General features: G+C 40.2%; 3 protein-coding genes across 7 annotated transcripts in view; 1 reads left to right on the top strand and 2 right to left on the bottom strand.

The window, feature by feature from the left end:
• The window catches only part of TOR1AIP2 (torsin 1A interacting protein 2), a 36,441-nt gene extending 20,731 nt beyond the window's left edge, over positions 1-15,710 (bottom strand). Inside the window, exon 1 of one of the 3 annotated variants that reach the window (XM_513042.8) lies at positions 15,576-15,710. The gene's annotated coding sequence lies outside the window, so the exon portion shown is untranslated. Of the gene's footprint in view, positions 1-3,736; positions 3,874-15,575 lie in introns of those variants that run through there. The other 2 variants (XM_024350368.3, XM_009439175.5) reach the window with 2 other exon arrangements.
• LOC104003910 (torsin-1A-interacting protein 2) lies at positions 769-3,738 on the bottom strand. Its single transcript, XM_054656383.1, has one exon. The coding sequence runs from the start codon at positions 3,475-3,477 to the stop codon at positions 3,082-3,084; it is 396 nt and encodes a 131-aa protein (XP_054512358.1). The 5' UTR covers positions 3,478-3,738; the 3' UTR covers positions 769-3,081.
• A 4,554-nt stretch (positions 15,711-20,264) lies between the features above and the next one.
• Positions 20,265-21,371, top strand: part of TOR1AIP1 (torsin 1A interacting protein 1) — a 38,035-nt gene continuing 36,928 nt past the window's right edge. The window contains exons 1-2 of one of the 3 annotated variants that reach the window (XM_063810734.1): positions 20,265-20,460; positions 20,623-21,299. In XM_063810734.1, coding sequence (XP_063666804.1) covers positions 20,825-21,299 — 475 coding nt within the window. In that variant the 5' untranslated portion in view covers positions 20,265-20,460; positions 20,623-20,824. Of the gene's footprint in view, positions 20,461-20,547; positions 21,300-21,371 lie in introns of those variants that run through there. The other 2 variants (XM_063810732.1, XM_001143381.8) reach the window with 2 other exon arrangements.

The raw sequence follows: 21,371 nt of genomic DNA, 5'->3' as shown, positions 1-21,371 counted from the left end.
TGAAATCTCTTTTTACATAGCCAGTATTACCAAATAAATGGTACTATCTTGCAGTACTATGAGTATTCTGCTCCCATCCTTTTAAGCCAGATAAGTAAACACTACGGACGTATTACTACAGCATTTCTCAAAGTGTGGTCTAGAGAGCACCTGCATCAGAATCTCCAAAGGTACTATTTATATCTTTTATGTTGTTTTTTTTTTTTGAAAGAGACAGTGGTCTGACTATCTTGCCCAGGCTGGTCTTGAACTCCTGGGCTCAAGTGATCCTGCTGCCTCAACCTCTGAAGTAGCCGTGATAACAGGTACATGCCACGGCACCCGGCATGAGGTGTTATTTATAATATGCAGATACCTGGGCCCTACAAGCAACCTGAGGAATCAAAATTTCTAAAGCAGACCAAGAAGTCTCCATTTTTAAACAAGCTCTCACAGGTACTGCTTAGGTATTGATTTGAGAAATCAATGATATAAATCCTTTTAATCTGATCTTACTATTTAATGGAGATATTGACTAAAACAAAAACAAAAACCTTTTCTCTATTTTGCTGATATTTAAATTTTCACATTTGTAGAATGTTTCTTAGTATATGTCCTTGTAACATAAGCATTCTCTAATAATTAAAAAATTTAGGGGCAATAATACTGATCATAATACTATTCTCGAAAGCACTCTCTCAAAGTAAATTTTCACTTTTTAGGAGGAGTTGTAGGATAGTGAAATTCTTCATTAAAGAGTTAGTGATAAACTAACTAGTCTTCAGTCAATTTAGCAGTTCACATAGTTTATTCAGCAATATAACAGGAGAGAACCTCCATTGTAAGAGACATAAGGCAGATACAGGGTGCATCTCTGGGGTACATTCTTCATACAGACTAACAAATAACTTAAGGTTTCACAACATGTAGCAAGTATGATTTGTTGCACACCAACAGCCATTCATTCCTCACGTTTTCCTTGCTAAAAGAGCCCTGGTCAGGCACGGTGGCTATGCCTGTAATCCCAGCACTGTCGGAGGTCAGGGCAGGTGGATCATCTGAGGTCAGGAGTTCAAGACCAGCCTGGCCAACACGGTGAAACCCCGTCTCTACTAAAAACACAAAAATTAGCCAGGCATGGTGGCGGGCACCTGTAATCCCCACTACTCGGGAGGCTGAGGCAGGAGAACTGCTTGAACCTAGGAGGTGGAGGTTACAGTAAGCCGAGATCGTGCCACTACACTCCATCCTGGGCAAGAGAGCGAGACTCCATCAAAAAAAAAAAAAAAAGGCTGGGCACGGTGGCTCATGCCTGTAATTCCAGCACTTTGGGAGGCCAAGGCGGGTGGATCATGAGATCAAGAGATCAAGACCATCCTGGCCAACAATGGTGAAACCCCATCTCTACTAAAAATACAAAAATTAGCCAAGTGTGGTGGCGCACACCTGTAGTCCCAGCTACTCGGGAGGCTGAGGCAGGAGAATTGCTTGAACCCGGAAGGCAGAGGTTGCAGTGAACCAAGACTGCCACTGCACTCCAGCCTGGGCGACAGAGTGAGACTCTGTCTCAAAAAAAAAAAAAAAAAAAAAGCCCTGATTTCTTCAATGGAGGCAATGTGGCCTACCCAGGCAATGCTAACCCTATTCCCCTTTGCCAAGGTTTCCCAGGCTCCCTTGTAAACTGGTACTTTCTAATGAGATGTAAGAAGAAATTTGCTAGGGATTTTTGGGAAAGACTTGATTCCCAAATAAAAGACTGACTTGAAAGAAAGCCTTTTGCTCTCTACTTCCAGCCTTTCCTAGGGATTAAAATGTCTGTTACAACAAGAAGTCATATTGTACTCATTGAGAAAAAAAAACCTAACGATAAAAAGCAAACATGGATCCTAGGCCGGGTAGGGTGGCTCACGCCTGTAATCCCAGCACCTTGGGAGACCGAGGTGGGAGGATGGCTTGAGCCTAGGAGTTGGAGACCAGCCTGGGTCATACAGCAAGACTCTGTCACTATTTTTTAAAAAGCAAAAAAAAAAAAAAAAAAAAAAAAAAAGATCGCAAGGGGGAAGGACACAAAGAAGCTGGGACCTTGATAATATTGATAATATTGCTAAAAGCACTAGATACCTAGATACCTGGCATGTTAAGTGTAATTTAAAAATTGTTCAGTGGCCTTTGAGATGTTTTCAACAGCTTTTTCTAAGTGGCTTAACCCCAACTCTGGGTCCATGATTTTCATGAAAGTCCAGAATGTGGCCAATGTTCAGCAGACCTCCTTAGTTCTAAGAAAGATGCTTCCTCTAGACTGTTCATAATATATATGAAGTCAGGCTTGATAATTTCTTTTGTCATACATCTCCTGATAGGTACTTTTCCATTTCCAGGGGAGGACGTTGTAAATTCAGTCACCACAAAGACAAGACAGTCTTTTGTTTATGTAAAGCCACGTAAGTATGGACAGGTGGCATTTCTGCATGTTTCTGCATAACCTATGTAGGTGTTTCCTAATAGAACGTGATTTATCTGACAGTGACCAGTTATCAATAATCTCACAGCCACACTGAGGATGGGCCAAACAGGGCCAATGATGAATAAATGGCTATATAAGAACAAATTTTATCTATCTATCTATTTATATATATATCTCATCACTGACCAATGCATAAGAGGTGAGTTTACAACAGTGTAATTTCTTATTAAAATTCACTGGACTAATCTAGGATCCAGCTATAACGAGGCTGCTTTCCCACAAAAGTTATCATTAGAAATACCACTATGAAGCACACAGTATAGGACTTCCCCTCTAGGACTACTTTGTCATATGACACTCATTAGGTTGCAGAAATTTTTTTAGGAGTGATAAGTTAGTTCCAAAACAGTTTATAGGAAATACGGATTAGCCTCAGTCTAGATGAACAGTCTGGCTGGAATACTAACTAAATTCATGTGAATAAAATATGTATAGGCCACGGAAGCAGATCCAACAATTTAAGCAGTTCCCAAAGTAGTGACAATCTGGGTCAGACTTAGAAATGAATTATTTTTCCATCTTCCTTGGGCTACCTACACAAAAGCCTCTAGACTTGACAATTTTGACTATTATAGAAGCTATTTGTTTTGGCCCAGTTTTTTGTTTAAGGTTTTATCTGTTCTGGTCAAGATTAACTGTAATGCAGGGTTAAAACCAGCTACTCGAGAGTCATGTATTCTTTTTCTAACCAGTGGAGGACCCAGAAGAAATGGATGGCAAGCTTTCTCAAAGGTCCATCTGGTGAGATTCTGGGGAGCCCACTCAAGTGGGAAAGACCAAGGAAGAACAAGGCTTCTATTAGCAGGATTATCAGGATAACACTCAGGACAATAATCAGCTCTGTTAATACGGTCTAAGAATACCTGGTAACATTCATTTTCAACAAGTTCAGTTTGGTACAACCAGTGGCCTAGTTCTAAACTAGGGAACCACTGTTGTCCACAATCAGGGCAATGTGAATTATCTGAAAACATCTGGACCTAGAAAGACAACACAGACAGCAATGTGACAGCAAGAGACAACAATGACAGAGAGAGACGCCCAAACAGCAGTCCTATTACAGGTTTCGTTTACCAATTTCTTAGTTCAACCAATATTATTTGGAGAGCCAAATAAACTTGGCTTGCACCTCCGTGCAATTCTTCAAGATTTCGTTGTCTATTTTTCACTCAATTGCAACTCAGTCTCTGAACTCAGGGACCGATCCAGTTTATAATGTTATCAGTCACTTACTAGCAGTACAGATCTCAGGATAGCTCCTTCAAATCCCAGCTTCTCAAGAAGAGATAGGGCTCTAGTCTAAATTAGTTATATTTTTCTTATGCGTTATCAGCTGCTGGTGGTGTCACACAGAGGCACTTGGCTTACTCTGCTTTGTTGGTAAGGTTATTGTGTCTGCTTGGTGAAACAGAGGAGCTGACAGGTCCAATGGGTCTTTTGTTGGCGCTGGCACTCTTGCCGTTGTAACACACGTACCCAAGTCTTAAGGCCTTGGCACTTTATAGCAATGTAGAGGGGTCAGAAAAACCTGGCAGAGTCCTCTTGATCGTGGATCCAATGAAGTCTGTCTTGGGAGGACATTAATCAGGACCCAGTTGCTGTGAAGAAGCTGATGCTCAGTTGGCTGAAGAGTCTGGGAATGCGTCACATACCTGTAAATGATAAAACTTCAGACGACTCATGGGTTTTGCAGTTGTTCACATTATTATTAGAAACATGCATTTGGAAATTATTCAGGTTAGTTAAGGCAGATAAGAAATGTCTCATGGGTTTTCCCATGACTATTTAACATGGGTTCAAACCAACTGATATGTTGGCACTAGGAAGAATTCTGGATCATTTATACTAGAACTAGCTTAATTTCTTAGGACTATATTTCTTCTTTACTCCATGTGTGCCTTGGGAATAATAAGGTCTGTATAATCACGTCTAACCTGGTAAAACTTAGCGATCTCTTGTACATCTCTTCTGTGAAATGGGTGCCACATATGGTATCCCCATAACGTATGGGATAACATTAATGATGACAGCCTTTCCATAATAGGTTTCAATCCATCCAAAAAAAAAAAAAGCTTACACAGTTTTTAGATAATATTCTTAAAAGCTAACCATAGAAAGTTGGATGAAATCCTTTTGAAGGCTAAAAAAAAAGTCAAAAATCAAGAGGGGCAAGTCTCATTGCTCACCATCTAGTTGTTTGTTATTCTTGTTTTTTTTTCTTTTTGAGACAGAGTTTCATTCTTGTTGCCCAGGCTGGAGTGCAATGGCACAATCTTGGCTTACCGCAATCTCCGCCTCCTGGGTTCAAGCGATTCTCCTGCTTCAGCCTCCCAAGTATTACAGGTATGTGCCACCATGCCCGGCTAATTTTGTATTTTTAGTAGAGACGGGGTTTCTCCATGTTGGTCAGGCTGGTCTCGAACTCCCGACCTCAGGTGATCCGCCCACCTTGGTTTCCCAAAGTGCCGGGATTACAGGAGTGAGCCACCGTGCCCGGGTGCCCACCACCTAGTTTTATTGGTTTATACACAGTGTCATTCTGAGAAGGCAAGTAAGGCACAGCCCTGAGCAATAGTCCTGAGCTATTCTTGGAAAATGCATAGTAAATAAGTTGGAATTTGCAGATGTTATCATCATCTTTGCATTCCTTCATGACACTGGATGTAGCATGTAAATAAGGTGGGACAGTAGGATGTATGGAGCAACTAGAAGGCCACCTAGAGAGTATCACAGAATCAGAGTACTATATATACCATGCCTTTCTCCAATGTTCTTTTTGTAAATTCTGAGACTTGATCCTATGAGAGTAATAAGAGACACTGGGGAGGGCATGAGTTAAAATATAAAGATCTGGCCTGAAAAATAGAAGGAATTATAGCCTTAGTTGTGGTAAGCCAAAGCACTTTCCTTACAGAAGTAATAGCTGTGATTCTCAGATTTTAAAATGGTAAATTTAAAAGGCGAATGAAGAGGCTCTGATAGTGCTACGACAACATGGGGCCCATATTTTGATGGAAGTCCCAGAGCGGGTGAAATAGAGTCAAGTAGACATACTGATGTGTTTTCTGAGGTTAGGTAACAATGTACGGGTGAGGGCTACTAATTCAGTTCCTCAGGCAGAGTGGACAAAAGGCTTGGTTTCCGACTCAATGACTAGATACTTGGTGCTGATAGCACAGGGCATAATAGATTTCCCTGAGGGTCTGCTGATAAGAGCTACCAGTGAAAGCTTCAGCTACTGAATTAAATCTTGGGTCTCTAGTCATGGTACAGAGAGATGACGAATAAAACTCCCACAATGGTGGATAAACACAAAAGATAAAAAATTAAAAGTCTGACATTTAATTGATCAGATTTTACATTTTTAGAGTGAAATCAAGTATATGCAACAAGATACTATTGTAGTGTCAGCAAGATACTATTTCACATCTACCACACTACAAAAACTGACAAAGGGGGTTCCACATACTATAGCAAAAACCACTCCTCCCAGAGGACTCTATTGGTAGGAGTCAAGAGAAAGCCCTAAAGCTCCAAGTGCTCAGAATAATTCCATCCATTACCCAACCTTCAGTTTTACAACTTCAAGAATCAAACAAGCACTAGAATTCCACTTCAAGAATCAAACAAGCACTAGAATTCCAAGTATTCCTGCATCAAGAGAACTCCACCATTCCATATGTTTCAGACAAGTCTTCCCTCCTCTCCTGGTCCTTTAAACCTCTGTAGGCAAGAGCCAACAGGGGGCCCCAGAACTCCAAATGCTCAAAATAATACCACCCATTACCAGCTTCCTCACTCATTCTTTAGCCTTAGAGCTACTGGATGAGGAGTGAAGAGAGGGGCCTGGGAAAATGCTCCTGGCAAGATTCCTAACCCCCATCCCCACCCCAACACTCACAGCTTCAATACAGCTTCAATTATCTGCTTGAAAGCATCAGGACCAATCTCATACCTATATCTCTGTTCATGTCAATCACCACCTGAAACACAGGACTTCTTGGTTATATCCCATCCCCTTAGCCTCAAATCCCCCCATATGGCTCTATCAGCAATGCAATAACAAGTACTACTAGGCTTGCTTTATTTTTTTCACATAAAACAGGTACCATTTTGCTATATTATTTATTTTGGCTATTTTTCTCCACTAAAATATAAACTCCCTGAAAGCAGGACATTTTACCTTTCTATTTACTGCTATAGTGTCCAATAAATATTTCCGGAATGAATAAATGACAAAAATAAAATGTAACTTGAATTCTTATAGTCTAATGACAAGACTATAAATCTGTACAATCACTTTTGGAATTGGCATTACCTAGTAAAACTGAAGATGTGCATTTCCTATAACTCAGCAGTTGCACTCTTAGGCACATATCCTAGAGAAACTGCACCTGTACATTTAAAAACATGAATAAAAATATTCATGGTAGCACTGTGTAATAGCAAAATAACAGCCACAATGGCCACGAACAGGAGAATGAATAAATTAAGGTATTGCTGTACAACAGGATACTGTCATTCTAAACACAGATGAAACTCAAGAATGTTGAGCTTAAAAAAAAAATGCAAGTAGCACAAGGAAAAAAATAAACACATGCACACATTCTTATATAAACTTTCCACTTACATAAAGTTTCAAAAGGATATAAAATTAATGTGTTGTTTAGGGATATTTTTTTGAGACGGAGTTTCACTCTTGTTGCTCAGCCTGGAGGGCAATGGTGCAATCTTGGCTCACTGCAACCTCCGCCTCCTGAGTTCAAGTGATTCTCTTGCCTCAACCTCCCGAGTAGCTGGGATTACAGGTATGCACCACCATGCCCGGCTACTTTTATATTTTTAGGAGAGACGGGGTTTCTCCATGTTGGTCTTGAACTCCCAACCTCAGGTTAACTGCCTGCCTCAGCCTCCCAAAGTGCTGGTATTATAGGCATGAGCCACCACCCCAGCCCAGTTGTGTATTTTTAGTAGAAACGGGGTTTCTCCATGTTGGTCAGGCTGGTCTCGAACTCCCAACCTCAGGTGATCTGCCCGCCTCAGCCTCCCAAAGTGCTGGGATTACAGGTGTAAGCCACCGTGCCCGGCTGCAATAAAGCTTTAAAAAAAAAAAAAGAAGTATTAAGTCCAAACCTGAGGATAATTATTACCTCTGATGGGAGAGGGAAGGGTGGGGGATGGAGGGCATTCAAAGAATTTCAAAGATAATTGTAATTTTGTTTTCTTTAATTGGGTGAAGGTACAAGAATACCCACTGTATCATAAATCCTAATAGCTTACAGCATCTCTATTCAATATTTTATAATGTTTAAAAGAGAAAGAGGTTAATAAGCAAAACCAAACTTTCACACTGTGGACAAGACCAGTAGCAGTTAATCTGCTCAGAGTCAAAGCAGGTAACTTACATTGGGATAAAGAAGAGCAATATAGAAGGATATGGATCTTTGTTTTCCTCACAAAATTTTAAGCAACCATCTCTTCATAGAAATAAGGTAAAAGAAGCCTACCTAATGGTTGTACAAAAGAGGGTTTATCTTAGCATACTCTCTGAAGGCATGAATTTCTGTGTAGGGAAGTTGCTATTTCACATGACGCCTTTGTACAAATTAGAAAAAGGCACAGTTCCTCCAAGCAATATACAACTCAGAAAACTTTATTTGGCAGGATATTAAACAGTATACAGTAACCCTCTGTCAGATAATAACACTTAGTAGCTAACACTTATGGAGTGCTATTTTCTGTTCTAAACACTTTATTCGTATTAACTCATTTAATCTGCTCACAAAGCCAAAGGATACTCTTCCACTATGAATAAATATTGGCGGTGGGAGAAATCACCCCTCATAATTTTTCACTTCCACACCAAAAAACAGGATAAACTTCCAGGAGTCCTGAATCCTCTGAAATTACATGTAAAAATCTTTACGGCTGGGCACGGTGGTTTACGCCTGTAATCCCAGCACTTTGGGAGGCCAAGGCGGGTGGATCACGAGGTCAGGAGATGGAGACCATCCTGGCTAACACATGGTGAAACCCTGTCTCTACTAAAAATACAAAAAAATTAGCCAGCCGTGGTGGCGGGCGCCTGTAGTCCCAGCTACTCAGGAGGCTGAGGCAGGAGAATGGCGTGAACCCAGGAGGCGGAGCTTGCAGTGAGCCGAGATCGCGCCACTGCACTCCAGCCTGGGGGACAGAGTGAGACTCCATTTCCAAAAAAAAAAAAAATTTTTTTTACATACACATGTGCATTTTTTTCCAAAAAGATGGTACATCCTTTTAAACTCCCAGAGGAATCTGAAATGATTCAGGACCATTAGGCACTATGGTTCCTAACCATTTTGCTATCAAAGGTAACTTTTTTCCAATCCCACCCCTCCTCCTCCATTTTGGAAAGATGTCCAAACAATCTGCAGTCTTGTAATAATTTCGTTTTCTCATTTTTAGTAATCGGATATGTAGATCTGCCAAACAGAAGTTCTAATAAAACAAAAAACTAATGCTACTAGCCTTGGTTTAAAAACTTCCATTATTTTAAATTAGACAAAATACTTTATATCCCTATAACACAGAGTTGGAAAGATCTGGATATCCTAAAACTGGCTTCCTTTCTCAACTTCATTAGCTTAAGTCCAAAGCAGCTGATTTAAGGTAAGTATATGACTATCATTAGGTTTTTAGAAATGCTAAATAAAAATACCTTGAGAACTACCATTACTTTATGATTGTTAAACATAATTGTTTCACTTATTTGAGGAGCGCACCATGTGCTAGGCCCAATGCCAAGTACTATGGATACAGAAAGAACAATCATTCAGGACTTCTAGATGTCTAGGGAATCCAGACTGGAACCAGTGATTTAGGTGAAGGCTAAGGGCTCTTAGAGGGATATAAAAAGATCCCCTGTAGGCTAAGGGCTCTTAGAGGGATATAAAAAGATCCCCTGTAGAGATCACAGGAAATTTAGGGAGGCCCACAGCAAAAGCTGGGATGCTTGTATTTTCAAACCTCCTTCACTAAAAACAGTGAGCAAAAAAACAAAATTTGAGGAGCTTCTCTACTGCACAAATGCTATACAAAAGAAAATACAAATCAGGGGTTTTGTGTATGTAAACTAAAATAAATTTAAGATCCTTCCTGAAACTTTATTAAAAGAAAATTTAGAAAAGAAAATAGTACTTTCACACCAAAATAGAAAATGTAGTTCTATTTAATCCACTGAAATTTACATCAACTAACCATGGCAACTTTTTAATTAACTTCTCTAAATAGTCTATCTTGTTCTTTGCTATTTCCTGAATGTATGTTAGTAAGTTCAAATCTGCCTTCAATAGATAAAAATTCCCTTATTCTTTTTTGTGGTAGCATAATAATTAAGTTTCAGACTGAGTCTGGATTGGAATGACTTTTCCAGGCAATTTATCCCTTAGACTTCAGCCTCAACCAATTCCTCATATGATACATAAAATCAAGATAGGCACATAGAAAAAGTATAAATGCTTTAAACTCTCTTGAATTCCCATTTTAAATATTTTCTTCTAGGGGGTACTACAGTCAAGGCTAATCAATAATCATAACTTTTTTTGTATGAGATGGTTTCTCCAATAAGTTTCATACACAAAGTGAAATCTTAAGAGTTTCCTATTTCACAACTACCTTAGATAATGAGAGATTAAGGAGTATGAAAAAAGGAATCATTCTTCTTTTTGAATTCATATAATCTAAAATAATTTTTTGTTGAAAATAAAATGCTCCTGGAAAAAAGTCAACTTGTTTTGTGAGAAACTACTTTTAATTTGGCAATCTTGAGATCACTGAGAGAAGGCATATGGATGACAATCTTCAGTACTATTTAGTACACACACTGTTCCCTCTTTAGAACAGAGAAGCCAAATAAAAAATATGACCCAAGGTTAGAAAATAGCTGCAGAATGTTCTCCTCTCTCTTGCCCCAGGAACTGACAAACGAAACAGGTGTGTATGCATTGCTACCATACTTTTTGAGGGGGATGGCCATAAAGGAGAACAACTGGTTTGGAAACTTACTGGTACATTTCTATCTATGTTGCTCTAATGCTCCAAAAGCCCATGGTCCAAATTCTGTCTACAATTTCACTTCAAAACACCAGCAGCCAAACCTTTAAGGCTAATACACAACTTTCAACAGTCAGATCTGGTGCCAAGCTTAGGTATTTCTATAACTTGTGCTAGCTATTTATTGTCTGTCTAAAACTAAATTTCTAAGTCTTGCCCACTCCTCTGTACCATATCCACTGTCATAATATCCCAGCATTATTATTTTCACAATTTTTCGTTTCTCTGTATTTTCACTAACTGGTGACTTATTCTAGATTTTTGAAAGGAAGTTTGAAAAAGTACTAGCCTCGGAACAAAAAGCACTCTACTTCCTTAGGGAATTGTTTTTTACACAGGAACTGAATGCCTGGCGCAGATCAAATTCTACAGATATTCTCCAAGTGCAGAAAGCCTTCCTTTCCTACTTACCCTTTTTCATACTCCCTCCCAACTCCTTTGACTTGTAGCTCTAGTTTCGGTTGACCATGTAGAGGTATTAAGCTATGCACGAAGGATCTAAGAGTTTGCTAAGATTTCTGACAGTGGGTGGCACAACTGACTGCCAGGTTTAGTTCAACTTCCCTGATCACTTTTAGTATCTACTTCAAGTCAACATATTTTTATTAAACTTTTTATTTTGAACTAATTTTAGACTTACAGAAAAGTTGCAAAAATAGCACACAGTTCCATTATATCCTTCATCTAGCATCTTATATAATTAAAGCATAGTTATCGAAAACAAGAAATCAACATTGGCACAATTCAATTAACTAGAGGCCATATTCAGATTTCACGATTTCTTTTAGTTGTTGTTTTTCCTTAGTGTCTAGTCTATGACAGTTCCTCAGTCTTTACCTGTCATTTGTGACCCTTTCTTGTCTTTGTGACCTTGACACTTTTGAAGAATACTGGTCAGTTATTTTGGGTTTGGTGTTTTTTGTTTTTAAAAATAGACATGTGGTCTTGCTATGTTGCCTAGGCTGGTCTCGAACTCCTAGGCTCAAGCGATCCTCTTGCCTTGGCTTCCCAAAATGCTGGGATTACAGACATGAGCCTCTGCACCTGGCCTGGCCAGTTATTTTGTAGAATGTTTCTCAGTTTAGATTTTTACAATATTTTATCATGATTAGAAAGATAAAAAGATTATGCATTTTTGGCAAGAATAACAAACGTCACAGAAATGCCGCTGTGTCCTTCTCACTGCCTCTTTGGGTTCATGATGTCCTTGTCTCATTACTGGTGATGTTAACCTTGATCACTTTGTTAACATAGTACCTCCACTGTCAGATTACTATTTTTTCTTTGTAGTTAATAATTATCCTGGGAGAGATACTTTGAGACTTGTAAATATTCTGATTGTCCTCTAACTGGATTTTGTCTGCAACAACTACTATGGTACTGTTTCCCTAATGGTGGTTTTGTATTTCCTTCTTTCCTTCTGTGTTTATTAAATGGAATTCTTCTGTTAGAGTTGTCCCTTCTCCCCTACTTATTTATTCACTCAGCAATATCAGTATGAACTCATTTTATTTTATGGGTTAAAGTCCAATACTATCATTATTCATTTTATTGCTGAAATTGTTCCAACCTGGATACCAGGAACTCCTTCAAGTTGGCTCTTGGGTCCTTTCGACAAGGTCCCTAACTTTTTCTAGCATTTCCTTACTTTCAAGCACCATAAGATTTTTCAGGCTCATCTTGTATTTTCTCTGCTCCCGCACTAAATCAGCCACTTCTCTAAAAAGTCCTAGTTCCTTTAAAAACCAAGATCTGAATGCTCAGTGCTACTGGGGTATAACTATCAAGTCAACAATATGGACAACAAGTGTTTGTTTCCTTACTATATTAAACTCACTAGCTGGGAATCATTAGCATTACCTGGGAGCTTGCTAAAAGTACAAATTCAGGCCCCAACCTAGACCCACTAGACCAGAATCTCTGAGAGCCTCCTACAGGAAGTTATGTTTTAACAGATTTGCCAGATGACTCTGGTGTTCACTATAAAGTAGCTGGGTGTGGCAGTGTGTGCCTGCAGTCTCAGTTATTTGGGAGACTGAGGTGGGAGGATCGCTTGAGCTCAGGAGTTCAAGTTTGCAGTAAGCCATGATAGTGCCACTATACTCCAGCCTGGGCAACACAGCAAGTCCTTGTCTCAAAAAAAAAAAAAAAAAAAAGATAAAGGAAAAGAAAAGAAAAAATAGTTATAAAGTACCTTTATACAGTACCTTCAAAATATACTGTAGTCAGGTATGGTGGCTCATGCCTATAATCCCAGCCCTTTAGGAGGTTCAGGCAGGAGAGGACTGCTTGAGCCCAACAGTTCAGAGACCAGCCTAGGCAACATATCGAGACCTTGTTCATACAAAAAATACAAAAATTAGTCAGGTACGGTGGTGTGTGCCTGTAGTCTCAGCTACTTGGAAGGCTGAGGTAGGAGGATCACTTGAGACTGCGAGGTCAAGGATGCAGTGAGCCGTGATTGTGCCACTGCACTCCAGCCTGGATAAGAGAGAGAGATCCTATCTCAAAAAAGAAACAAACAAAAAACTGTAAATACTGTTACTTTTATACAAAGAAAGTTATAAGTCAGCCTCCAGGATCAAGTCCAATCTACAAATATGACCTAACATCCATAAAGCAAATCTACAAATATAGAACCCAATATAGCACTATCCTCTAAGGTCAGACTGCCTAGACCTGAATGACTGCTCCAGCTTCTGACTTGGTGTTCCTCTCTCTCTCTCTATGCCCTTGGTTTTCTTTGTTTTTTGTTTTGTTTTTGAGATGGAGTATCGCTCTGTCGCCCAGGCTGGAGTGCAACAGCGCGAACTCAGCTCACTGTAACCTCCGCCTCCCAGGTTCAAATGATTCTCCTGCCTCAAGCCTCCAGAGAAGCTGGGATTACAGGTGCCCGCCACCATGCCCAGCTAATTTCTTTGTATTTTTAGTAGGGACAGGGTTTCACCATGTTGGCCAGGTTGGTCTCAAACTCCTGACCTCAAGTGATCCACCCACCTTGGCCTCCCAAAGTGCTGGGACTATAGGCGTGAGCCACTGCACCCAGCCCCTGGCTAATTTTTTCCTTGGTTTTCTTAATTACAAAATGGAATAATAGTACTTAGATGAAAGAGGCAGTGTGAAGATCAAATGAGATAATGTGCAATACTGGCAACCACAGGGGCACAAAAGAAGTCCTCAAAAACCGTAAATAATTATTATTTGAACTATTAAAGGCAAAACCAGACAGCTTCATTTATATAATTAAAACCCCAGAAGACACCAATGTTTCAAAATTTGACTTTTTCCAAAAATGTCATTACATTTACATGATAGATACTCATGGTCAAGGGCTGAAGGAAAATCTCTAAAAATCAAACAATTTGATTTGTTGAGGTAGTGGAGTTATAGGTGAATTTTCTTCCCAGAAATTTCGATTACCAAAATTATGTGCACAGTTCATACCAGAGCCATGGCACCAAAAAAAAAAAAATCATGTGCCAGCTCCTTTAAATATTAGTAAAGAGGAAAACAGCCCACACAGTGACAAAATAGGAATTCAAACCCAGCTATGACTCCAGTCTATGCTCATTACCAATGTTAGGGACACGCTTCCTTATTCCCAAGTGCTTGATTTCTGTGCAAAATTTATGATAATATATGATCGCCCTATGAATTCCTTCTTGTAGGACACAGTTTAATCCAGTAGTTCATATGATGTAGAAATATTAATGAAATTTTAACACAATCAAAATTCTAAATGGTAAATAAAACAGCCAATTCTTCATTCTTTAAATTTTTTTGGAAGTTGTCGAATCTCCAAGTTTATGGGCCTTCACAGTTGACTTAGTGAACAACCTCAAAGTGATAAAGCAGACAAGGCTTTTTGAAGCAAACATTCCTTCAGGAAACTCAAGTGGCACTTCAAAGAAGTGTGGACTTTCCTGGAATAGAATTTTGACTTCTGTGTTCCATGGAAATGAATGGAATACAGAAATTACTTCTTAGGCAAAAATAAGTTATATACAAGATACAATACATTATTAAAACACCCAATAATCCTCAAATAATTAGCTACATTCTGAAGTTAATTTATTTATAAATTATTGAAGCTCTCAAGCTAGCATTACCTCTACATTAGGAAAGAAACTAGATAAAATAGTTCTTAAATGAGTCACGCAAGGTTGCGTAACAAACCAGCAGAAAAACAGGTAATCAAGTTGTGGACTGCACGTTCAGCATAATAAACATTACTGAAGACAGGCACTCAGTTTTCATAGCAAATGTTAGTTTTTCAAACTATTCTAATCCACACAAACTCTTCCAAAAACATCTGTAGTTACTCTACCATGAAGTTCCTTTTTTTATTAAATGTTTCCACTGGCCTTTTATATCCTCATCTTGTGCTCAAAAAATAAAGCTCAAAAAACATGGATAACTGCCACAGCTTAAAACAAAGAAAGGATCTCTCATACAGATCCAAAATAAAATGTGTTAAAACCTAAAGACAGGTAAAACAAAGCCAGTATGTTTAATCTATGTAACTCATTTCTGGATCTGTGTAACAGTATAAAGTCTGATAATTAAGCATTACTCATAAAGTAGAGAGTACTATGAAATTTGTTAAAAGAAGGAAAAGGCACAAACTTTTTCATCAGGTATTAAATACAATTGGGAGAATGGTACATATATAATATGTAAGCAAAATGGTAGGAGGTCTTACTAAAACTTCAACTTTGCCCTTTTTAGCACCAATTTTTTTTTTTAAGTATTATCTTTTCAGGATTAAGATTATGAATGTCGAGAACCTAGGCATGTTGGGCACGGAGTAATCGCCGCCTACACTAGTAGGCAAATTTCCCACTTACATTTCGAACCCTAAAATAATTCTGCTTCTCACCTTAAAGTCTAAACCCAAAAATTTACTCACATCTTAACCCATTTAATATTTATAAGATTCAGTTTCTTTTTATCCCAAAACAAAAATATACCCCCAACCTACCTCGTTTACTGTTTGAGTGAGGCCAGGCGTGGTGGCTCACGCCTGTAATCCCAGCACTTTGGGAGGCTGAGGTGGGAGAATCGCTTGAAGCCAGGAGTTCGAGACCAACCTGGGCAATACAGTGAGACCCTGTCGCTACAAAAATAAAAAATAAAGTAATTAGTAGGGCATGGTGGTGCGGGCCTGTAGTTCCAGCTACTTGGGAGGCTGAGGCGGGAGGATCCCTTGAGCCCAGAAGTATGAGGCTGTGGTGAGCTATGATCACGCCACTGTACTCTAGCCTCGGTGACAGGGCAAGTACCTGTCTCAAAAACAATAAAAATAAAAATACCATTTGTGCGGTACGAAGGTGGGGGTGGGGAGGGACCGTTTCTGAAAGTCCTTTTCAAAAATTCAAGATATCAGTTTCAATACTAAAACATGGAAAAGCTGCATAGTCATTTTGTTTACTTACAAATTCTGGCGAAGTTTTAAATCGTAAAACTGTTAGTATCAGGAGAGCCCTTCGAGTATTCTCTCCGCTCCACACCGCTCGGCTGCACCCAGCGGCCGCCGCGGCCCGAATGTCGTCCAGGGTCCCCGCCCATATGACAAACACTTTCCGCCGGAAGGCGCCCGTGGAATCCTGGGACTAGTAGTCTCCGTGCCCTGCCTTCTGCCTTCTCCATCCTTCACCCTCTACTGCCAGGTCGTCTGACCCAGCGACAGTCGCGGTAAATGCGCGACCAAACCGCAGAGGTCCCATGCAATCTCATGCTGACAGGATTACAGGCATCTCTGTAAGACGTCGACCACCCTGACCTGAAATTCATAGACTGAAGAAACTCATAGGACCAACACAGTGAGCAGCAGTACCAAATGATAATGGCAAACACCATGTCCTGGAACACACCCTCTGTGCCATTAAGAGGAGCATGTAATCCAATGAGTTGCCTAATCTAAACCTCAGTTTGCTCGTGTGTCAAATGGGGACAACGTTACTTACCTCATAAGTTTGTTATTAGTAAATTAGATGACGTATGCAGCATGTCTGTTAAATGACAGTAGTGACAAAAAATAGCTATTGTTTTGATCTACTAATTTTATAAATGTGAAAATTAAGAGATGGTGAGCAATTTACCCAAGAACATACAATTTGTTGGGGGCAAAATGAAGTAAGTCTAAAATTCCTGTTCTTGACCTATACCAATTCAGGACAAATCTAACCAAATTTCAAGAAGAAATCTACTCATGTAAAACTCCCTTCCCCTTTCCTCTTTTTTTTTCCATAACAGTCCTGACCAACACACTATTTTACTTATTTTGATTTTTGCCCGACTCCTCCCATAGAATATAATCTCCAAGAAGGCAGGAAACATTTTTTGTCTTTTAGTCTATTTTGTTCACTGCTGTATCCCCAGCACAGAGAACAGGGACTGCCTACTACATAGTAGCTCAAGTATTTATTGAATTAATAATTCCTCATTTAATGTGATTTTTGGTGCCTTCACTTCTCAATCACCCTCTTTTGGCAGAAGTGACAGGATTTGGTAACACTCTTGGATGGTGTTTAATAATTAACTGCAATTCCTAATTCAACAAAAATACTATATTCCATTCACTTTATTGTGTTTAATTAATTTCAGTATAACATTTCCAGGTATTTTCATTTGTATTGTCATTAAAATATTTTTCTATCATTTGTAAGACTGGGGAATAAATGGAGCCAGCTACTATGTCTTTAATTAACTTCCTCCTGTTTAATATTTTAATCATCTTTTCCTTATTAAAATTGTTTGCCTACTTCATTTCTACTACTAAGTCACAACGGATAGATTTATCTCTTTAAATAAATGAATTTCTGCTTACCCTAAAGCAAAAAGTTCCTGTACAAAAAATTTATTGTTCTAAAATGTTTCATTTAAAATAATTATTTTGGCCAGGCGTGGTGGCTCACACCTGTAATCCCAGCACTTTGGAAGGCCAAGGCGGATGGATCACCTGAGGTCAGGAGTTCAAGACCAGCCTTGCCAACATGGCAAAATCCATGTCTACTAAAAATACAAAAATTAGCTGGGCATGGTGGCAGGCACCTGTAATTCCAGCTACTTGGGAGGCTGAGGCAGGAGGATCACTTGAACCTGGGGTTGGGGGAGGCTGCAGTAAGCCGAGATTGCACCACTGCACTCCAGCCTAGGCGAAAGAGCAAGACTCCATCTCTAAATAAATAAATTAATTAATTAAAAATGAAATAAAATAACTGATTTAGGAACCCAGTCTCAAGAGCACAGGATTTCCAGACCTAGCCCTAATAGTTAAGTGTGTGAATTAATGGCATTTAATCTGAATTGTAATTTTTCGTGTTCCTGTCGTTCCCAATAAATGGCAAATTCCCTAAAGGTAAAGCAGTCTTCCTCATTGCTGGCACACGTTTGATAAGTAAATGAATTATTAAGTGTATTCTTTGTTTTAATCATTTCTTTTCTTACCGGTCTTCTTTTTTGGGTCACTGAATTCCTCCAGATTTCTCAAATTCCCAAAGTAACTAATATCCAGAGCTGAGGCATCCTTTTTTAGTGGCCCAGCGCATCCCTTATAATATTGGCTATGAGTCTACTGTCACTGTAATGTCACCTCTTTTCAGCCACTCTTATAGTCTCGATAATAGCTACAGCAGAGTATCTAGTTTCGTAACAGTTTAGCTTTGCCTCAGAGCTAGTGATGAAAGTTTCGTATCTGTAAGGTTTCTAGGTGAAGGAGGCAGTCACAGTAGAGGTAGGTTTCCTTATGCTTTCAACCTAGACGAGAGGGAAAATCCGATGCATATATATATGTGTGTGTGTGTGTGTGTATGTTAGCATTAAAGTTACCATACCTCTAATTTTACATTGTCTCATTAATTTAGTTGAAAGGCCATTCCTAAGCCTTTACAAGCAGTTTTAATTACAAAATATGCATATTCTGATTATTCAATAATATGCAGAACCTCTCCTCTGATTGTTCAATATGTAGAATCTCTTGTCTCTTTTTTAATTTGTCCCTCAAACCTAAGTTTTACAAGCCTGTATCCAAGTTTTATAAGCTAGTATCCCAGTTTCTACATAGTCATCTGTCTTGGTAAAATGTTTCAAGGAGGCTTTAATGTTCATAATATGAACTCAATATATTACTATAAAATTTATATTTAATAATTAAATCTCTTAAGGAACTTATACTATTGTGTTACTAATGAGTAATGTAATAGCCACCTTAAAGAGAAAGCCCTGCTTAAAACATAAATAAAAGCCACGTATTACCATATCAATACTTTTGAGCATTTTGTTGGAAGAGTAAATCTAGCTAATTTCCGAAATATACCATCTAATCCAGACTGACAAGGAAGAGTATCCTTTTCATTTTTCCTTAAAAGACAAGAAGAAAGAAGAGAGACAGAAAAGAAAGAAGTCTCTCTTTTGTTACTGCAGTTTTTAAAAGCTATATTGTATATAAAGCTACAGTAAACTAAGCTCCTAACAGGCCAAACCTTATCTCACTCTAAAACTGTAATTCCTCCTGCCTGTTGCCAAATTTATGGACAATATTAGTAAAAACATAGTACACAGTCGGGCAGGGTGGCTCACGCCTGTAATCCCAGCACTTTGGGAGGCCGAGGGGCGGATCACGAGGTCAGGAGATCGAGGCCATCCTGGCTAACACGGTGAAACCCTGTCTCTACTAAAAATACAAAAAAATTAGCCAGGCGTGGCGGCATGCGCCTGTAGTCCCAGCTGCTGGGGAGGCTGAAGCAGGAGAATGGCGTGAATCCGGGAGGCAGAGGTTGCAGTGAGCCGAGATCGCGCCACTGGACTCCAGCCTGGGTGACAGAGCAAGACTCCGTCTCAAAAAAAAATAAAATAAAAATAAAAATAAAATAAAAACATAGTACACATTACGACTTAAGTAGTTGAAATTTGTGCCAAGTTTGAGCAACAAATGAGTTGCTCAGAAACATTTTAAGGTGATTACTTGGAAGAATAAACAAACACCTTCAAACTTTTCAGAATCGCTCATTGTAACTGGTATCCAAATTACAATTTTTTAAATCTATTCACTCCAATCATACAAAGCCCTACAAGCAGTTGTATATTTGAAGGCAATTTAAGCTTTCTTTCAATAATTATTCAGACTTTACACGAACTTAATCGACCTTCTCTGAATGTGTCTAAATTTGGTTAGGTATTTGCAGATTAGCCACATCTGTAAACATTTGTATAAGGAGGTGAAACAAATAGATTTTACCATGCTTTCTTATTCCATAAAGTCCATAAAGCATTCTAAATCAAATGTAGAGTATCAAGTCACATCCAGAATAAAAGTAAAAATAATGGATCACAACTTAAAATTACAGTGCTGTCTTTAATTTAAAAACTTGTTCATTTCTCACTGTGCACAATGTAGCACTAACATGGTCTTCCGAACACTGCTGCTTGGTATAAAACCGAGAAATATTAAAGACCAGGAATAAGGTTATGTGTCCTATGGGTACATTTCGGAAAAGAAAATACATCCAACGAGTATGACTCTAGATAGGATTTTGTACACCCTCAACAAGTGACAAAATTTAAAACTAGGTAACCGCCCTCATAAGGTACTTGAAACTAAAATTTTTGCCACGAAAACATGGCATGTGCAAAAGTTATCTCTCTGGCCATCACTCCTGCTAAGGACACTGGGAAGGACATGGTCAACGTAGCAGTCGATCAAAAAGATTCCAGGGAAACTGCGCAACAGCCTGGGGCCGAGAAGCGAAACTTGGTCTTCTCCACCCTCGTCGCACTCGTTTTCCCCGAGACTTGGTACTGGGAGATAGGACGGGAGTCTCCTACACGCAGTCAACACTTGCCACGAGCGGCTAGACTTAGGACAGGCAAGTTGCCCTGCCACCCTTCTATCGCCCCCACCCCTCCTTTACTTAAGGGCGATGGCAGAGACGTCCTCCTCCCCCTTCTCCTCCTCTTTGGTGCCTCCAGCCAGGAGGCGGGAGCGATCCACAGCAGCTGACCCAGCTCAGGCACTGCCTCTCTCACAGCCCTCAAGACACACCATGGGCCCAGAGGCAGCTTTGCTACACAGCAGCGACGACGCAGGCGGCGGCCCCAGCGACTCGCAACTGCCTCCCTGACCACAGCGGCCACCGCCTAACACCCCCGAGAAGCCATCGCCACCACCGGCAGGAGAACCTAGGGTCCATAAAGCCATCTTCGCGATCGACTAAAGCTACGTCAACAACTATGGCGGGCGACGGGCGGCGGGCGGAGGCGGTGCGGGAAGGATGGGGTGTGTACGTCACCCCCAGGGCCCCCATCCGAGAGGGAAGGGGCCGGCTCGCCCCTCAAAATGGCGGCAGCAGCGATGCGCCTGCGTACAGAACTCCTCCGTCGCGCCAGGGCCGGCGGGAAGTGAGGTTCTCGGACGAGCCGCCAGAAGTGTACGGCGACTTCGAGCCCCTGGTGGCCAAAGAAAGGTCCCCGGTGGGAAAACGAACCCGGCTAGAAGAGTTCCGGTCCGATTCTGCGAAAGAGGAAGTGAGAGAAAGCGCGTACTACCTTCGGTCTAGGCAGCGGAGGCAGCCGCGACCCCAGGAAACCGAGGAGATGAAGACGCGAAGGACTACTCGCCTTCAGCAGCAGCACTCAGAGCAGCCTCCGCTACAGCCGTCTCCTGTTATGACCAGGAGAGGGCTGCGGGACTCTCATTCCTCTGAAGGTGAGGACCGCGGAGGTAACAGTCCCAGCCGCGAGCCAGGGAACGCGCGGGGGCGGGCGCGCGCCTCGGTGG

This window comes from Pan troglodytes, chromosome 1 (genome assembly GCF_028858775.2).
Source record: "Pan troglodytes isolate AG18354 chromosome 1, NHGRI_mPanTro3-v2.0_pri, whole genome shotgun sequence".
Taxonomy (NCBI): domain Eukaryota; kingdom Metazoa; phylum Chordata; class Mammalia; order Primates; family Hominidae; genus Pan; species Pan troglodytes.
The sequence above is the reverse complement of the archived record's forward strand: the minus strand, read 5'-3'. Positions and strand labels throughout refer to the sequence as shown.